This window comes from Cinclus cinclus, chromosome 19 (assembly GCF_963662255.1).
Source record: "Cinclus cinclus chromosome 19, bCinCin1.1, whole genome shotgun sequence".
Lineage (NCBI taxonomy): Eukaryota > Metazoa > Chordata > Aves > Passeriformes > Cinclidae > Cinclus > Cinclus cinclus.
Genome location: NC_085064.1, coordinates 5747323 through 5753083, shown reverse-complemented (window position 1 = coordinate 5753083; position 5761 = coordinate 5747323). Strand labels below are relative to the sequence as shown.

Here is a 5761-nt window from a genome sequence, read left to right as displayed (position 1 = left end):
TGGTGTGACCTTCTCCCAACCACTGGGGCCAGTGCTGAATTGTCTGGTGAGCAGCTGGAACTCTCAATATGCACAAGCACAATTTCTATCCCCAAAACCTCACCAAACCCAAACCAACTTTATAGCAAGGATTGTTTGGAAATGCAAGCTACATCCCAGGCAAGCTCAAGTCTATATCCTAACCTGGACAGAAGTGTGATTTCACCAGGACTGGTGCAGTGGCAAGCCTGAGATAGAAGCCCAGTGTCACCAGTGGAGGAATTGTATCAGAGTAACCCTAAGGCTGCTGAGGGCTGTGGCAGAGTGGACCCAAATCTTTTTGACTCAACCCTTTCAAAAGTAAATTGGAGAGCTGGGTCATGGCAACAGCAGGACCATTGAATACAAAGTTTCTGCATTCAAAAACTACATTTTCTACAGTTTCAAAGTCATAAGCAGAGTGGAAGGAAAGCAAATTTCTCTACCTATATTGCAATTTATAAGTGGTGGAGGTCAGTGGTGAAGGCTGTGGTTTGTGACAGAAGCAACTCAAATTTTGTCGGTGTCTTTCCATGAGAGGAGTTAATGGCTTAGAATTCTGTTGAGGAGGGATCATTCGTCCTGAATTGCACCACTACCTGCAGTGTGCCGAACCATCTACTGCAAGTGCATAAAGAAAATAAAAAAGCTGGATTGATTGGCAGGATTTCCTGATAGATGTGAAGGAAACAGTCCAGCAGTTACCGAGTTTGGTTTCCAACAGAGTATCTGACAATTTACTGCATTAGTAACCAGCTCTGGCCAACTCTGGCATCCTCAGGAAAAGCAGCACCAAATCCCAGGAGCCCTTCCCAGGCAGGGGGATGAATTGAGCAATGCTGCTTCTCAGCTATTCCAGTCCTGGCTTGTTGCAGGGACACGCAGTATTGGATTCTGGAGCCAATTCTGCTCCAGAATTTCACTCCACTGGTTTCACTCCACCCTTGGTCTTATGCTCCCTCCCAAGGCATGGTCTCAGAGCAACACGCCTGCAGGACAGTGTTGTGTAAGGTACCTTGGACTTCCCACAAACTGTTCCCAAAAGTGAATTAAAAAAGGGTCAGAAGTGAACTTCATGATGCAAACTAGAATCCTGGAATGATAATCTTTTGCTTGGACACATCCCTGTAGACAGGAAGGACACTTGTGTTTTGTTCTAGTGGACACTGGACAAGTCAGTGAGAAGAGACCATTAATACAGAAGGGTTTCATGCATAGAAATGGTTTTTTTTTTGGCCACAGAATGGTAGCTGTAATTTTAATTAAATGGATGGAATTCAGTAGCTTTAGTCAATTTGTTGATAGAAGCATTTTTTACGAATTATCTGATTAAACATCTGTCTGAAAAAAATGTGAAAAGTAGGAAAGTGTAATAGTAGAAAATTTTATTGACTTCAACAGATTTTCTGCTTTCAGGATTAACGTGTAATTAGTTTTAGCTGTGACTTTGCTTAATCTTCCCCTATATTCATTCCAAATTAATTTAGAGATTAAATCTTGAGAAAGATAAAACATTTTTCTAGCTGAAGCAAACTTCAGGGCTAAATATTCATTGTTCTTATGAGTATGGTCAGGAATGAGCATTGATTGATATTCCCAAACCTTCACCACCCACCCTGGATAACTCAGCTGTGCCAGCTGATTTTAGAGTTGTGTTTGTGCATTGTGGTGTGATTTTGGCTCTTGCTGATGAGGACTGGACATAGCTGGACACTTGTACCTGCTTCCTGTGCCCACCCTTGTTATCAAACATGCTTTACATCATGCTTATACAGAAATGACAGTTCACACATGGAACACAAGACACAGGACTCTGTACAGAAAATAAGGTACAGTACAGAGGTAGCAACATCTGAGAGACTTGCTTGTTTATTGTTTCCTCTCTAATTGACTTACCTCTTCTTCTTCCTCAGCTTCCTTTGGGCACCCAGAAGAAACTTAAATTTGTTTATTAAATACAAGTGCTGTTTTTTTCAGTCATGTTTGTTGCTGTTAGAACATAAATCTGGCTACTTTTTCATTTCTGTTCTCAACAATTTTCTCTGCTGTACCGAAGGATCAGCTCTGAGCTTTCACTACAGTGCATTTTCTAGTACCTTTCTCTAGGAAGGGAGAAAACTCTGTTCCTGGAAGTGCTTCTATGCCATAAGCATGATCTGGAGGTAGAGAGGCAACAGCAGATTATCAATTTGAGTAGTGTAAGCTTCCAAAAGAGAAACCAAACTCACAGATGCCAGAATCCAGGCATAGCTGGAGTTCAGATTCACACTGCTGTCAAAGATCAGAATGAGAGCCACAGCAATGATCTGTGCAAAAATAGCTGTCATTGTCCCTTCAAAGGTCTTCTTTGTCCCTGGCCATTTGATTTCCCCCATTGTACTGCCAAAAACAGAGGCAATGGTGTCTCCCACCCCTACTGCCAACACCCCAGAGTAGGGGACCAGCGCTCCTGCCCCGGGCAAGGTGCCTTTTGGAGCACAAGATCTGGGAAACAGCCACACTGGGAGGGACATGCCAAGGAGGAGGTAAATATGGGTCAAGATGAGAGGTCCACTGTCTCTTTCATCCAAGAAGAGAGAGAGCAGATGCCTGAGGGTTTGTCCAAAAGGTTTGATCCTGAAGTACCGAACGTACTCTAAGAAGATAAACACTGCCAGACACAGCACTGCAGCAATGTAGAGGAGCTGGCGGTCATAAATTAGTCCAGGAACATAAGTAGCTACAACAATGAAATGGAAATATTTCCTGGTTACAGTCGAGGCCTGGTGTTTTTTAGATTCAGATGATCTCTTGGTGTTCTGGTAGAAAACCACACCACATGCTGAGGCAGCCAAGAAAGTCCAATACACAAGAAGGTAAAGTCTTGTCTGTGTCTGAAACAGAAACTGGAGCAGCCAAAACAAAGGGTTCCTCTGGATCAGTCGGTACAGCCAAGGCATGATGACCCCTAAGCCTAACACTGCTGTCATCATGTGGAAAAACATGGAGGAGATCCACGTGCCCGAATCCATGAAAATGAAGAGCACAGTGAAAAAAAGACCAAGAAGAACAACTCCGACAACTGCCACCAGAAGGAAGAAGTCAATGGGATCCCCTCTGCCCTCGATTACATTCAGTGAGCGTTTAATGAGCTGATTGAGAACAAAACTTACACCTCCAAGAACCAGCAGCGCTTCTCCGGGGGTAAAACATCGAGGCAACAAGTACAGCAAGATCATACTGAGGTAGACAAAAATGAGCAGCACTTCTAGAACCTCTATCACTTCTGAGACAGTCAAGGAATGTTTCATGGTGTAAATAATTACGCTGCCAGCAATACCAGTGAGGATGCAAGTGTTGGTTGGCACAGGTTTGGTGATGCCAACTGCTAAGACAGACAGGAAGAGAGCGAGCAGCATTCCCGTGGAAGCCACGACGACGCCAAAGCGCTCGAAGTACACGATGCCGGCAGCCCTGCACCTCTCCTTCATCACCACCCCCAGCAGGGGCATGACCATGCTGGCAGGCAGGAGGCCACTGTTGGCTGCCCCACGGAACTGGAACACGGCTCCCCCCAGCTGCAGCAGCCGGTCCCATTTGAACTGCACGTAGAAGGCCTGGATGGCCAAAGCGACGGCGCACCAGGAGAACCTGTCCCACACCACAGCGTGCACCAACAGCACCATGGTGAACACCAGCAGTGACTCCACCAGCACTGCTTTGTTTAACATGATTCCAGCCCAACCTGCCTCAAGCTGGCAGGATCTCAGTAGTTCCAATGTGCTCAGTCGTCCATTAGGCAGAATTCCTTTCCATGCTACTGCAGTTCCTATTAAAAAAAAAAAAGGGCAAGCAATTAAAGCAACTGTTTGGACAGCTAAAATATTTGCACAGCTGTTTTATTCTTAAACTCAAACTGATAGTTATGTGCCAATTGCTAATGTCAACACACAGATGATTAAAACAGAAAAACAACAAACAAGTGAGGTGAGCCAATCCTGCACTTCACCCTCTCTAAGTGAAGGTTCACAGCCCACTGATGGCTGCCCTGCAAACCAAACTTTCCTTTAAACTTTTGGACTGGAAGATAAGCAGTTGAGATAATCAGCAACAGGCATATTTACTCTGATAGGTTAAATCTCACCTTATCTTCTTCAAAGAATTGTGGGCAGTGACAACATCATGCAATTCTCACCGGGATTTATTGCTTTCTGGCAATCTTGATTTCTCTATAGATACATAATTTGATAATCAACCATATGTAAACCTCTGCCATTACACTGGCAATTCTTCTGGGGTCTTTGTAGGTCTCAAGCTCTTTATTTCTGTTGGAAATATTATGGTTGATTCAGTTGTGAAACAGGGGATTACTTCATATTTTCTGGCCCACCCTTAAACTGATTAGCAGCAAAGTCTCACTAAATTCTGCTCCCCAAGTCTCACTGCCAATATCTAAACCAGCTCCCTCATGGAAGGCCAGAAGTTTATTTAAGGTTTTCTTTTGGGTTTACAGCCAGTATTGAGCGGTGACACCAGATTACAAAACTGATGAAGTAATAGCAATATTACTAAGGAACTATTTCAGCTTGTACTGTCAAACTTCCTTAGACAGTGTGACTGCAGTGTTTAGATATTTTTGACTTTGTACTGAAAACTTAATTATTGAAAGACTGCTTTTTGGCATCCTTATTCATATAGCCTGAAACACTTGATTGCCAAACAGCTTCATTACATTGCACTGTTGCTACACAGCTCTGTCAGGCCAAATGTAATCTTTTATCATTGAAATTAATTTTTAAACAGGAGAAGAATTAATCATACAGTCAATAAAACAGAACTGGCCTGGGCAATATCTACCTCCAACCAATAATAGTTTTTACTTTCTGCTGTTTCTGAGCACTGGGGAGGAGGAAGCCTAAGGCTTATTTGAGAAGAAGAAGCAGAGTAAATGTAACCTGCCAACTAAAAACCGAGTCCTCCTCCTCAGTCTGGCAATCTTAAGATTGCACCCCAGCTCCTGTATCAGTGGCACATGAGAGCTTCCCCGCCAGGCTGCCAGACTAGGCACCATTTCACTCTGGCTGAGGTCTCTGCTGCAGCAGCTCTGGATGCTTAGACCTGACACTCTGCAACGCAATGTATTTCACTGCTGAGTTATTTCGTTTTCTTGTGTCTGCCACAACCGCCTCCTCCACACCTTATTTAAGGTAAAGTGTAGTTCCTCGGCACTGTAACTCTCTCATCACCGAACGGGATCCGTCACCCTGCGGTTCAAGCCAAACCGAGCGTTTTCTGCCTGTTTCGTGATACGCATCCAGGTTGCTCAGGGCAAGGAAGCTTCCCACTGACGCGCTATCAAAGATCCGGTAGCCCTCGCCTCGCTACAGCCCCTGCCTGCTCCCTCTCCTCCCCTCCTGCCCCCGCAGCGCTGTGTACTCCCCTCAACCCGCGGGCTGTCCTTCCACGCTGCGCGCAGCCGCCTTCTGTCCCATTCAGCCGCGACGCCCACAACCCACCCTCCGCTACTGGGAACGACAACCACCCGCGGGAGGTGTGGGAGGCGCTGGCGGATGATTCCCGGTTCCAGCGCGAAGCTGCGGCCCCGCCGCCGGGAGCCCAAGGCGCACCCACCTCACAGGACGCCGCCATCTTGCCGTGCTCCTTGTCACATGACCCACTCCGGGGGGGCGTGGCCTAGGCGACACCACGTGACGCCGGCGTGTGGGGGTAGGCGGGTATGGGGTCACGTGACAACGGAGCGAAG

General features: G+C 46.0%; 1 protein-coding gene across 1 annotated transcript; it reads right to left on the bottom strand.

Annotated features, from left to right (window-relative positions):
- Positions 1-1447: 1447 nt before the first annotated feature.
- Positions 1448-3826, bottom strand: DOLK (dolichol kinase). The gene has a single exon (XM_062505664.1). The coding sequence runs from the start codon at positions 3726-3728 to the stop codon at positions 2157-2159; it is 1572 nt and encodes a 523-aa protein (XP_062361648.1). The 5' UTR covers positions 3729-3826; the 3' UTR covers positions 1448-2156.
- Positions 3827-5761: the final 1935 nt, after the last annotated feature.

What these genes read in the sequence shown, in the direction of transcription:
- DOLK (XM_062505664.1), bottom strand. Translation starts at nt 3,728, where the DNA reads ATGTTAAACAAAGCAGTGCTGGTGGAGTCACTGCTGGTGTTCACCATG.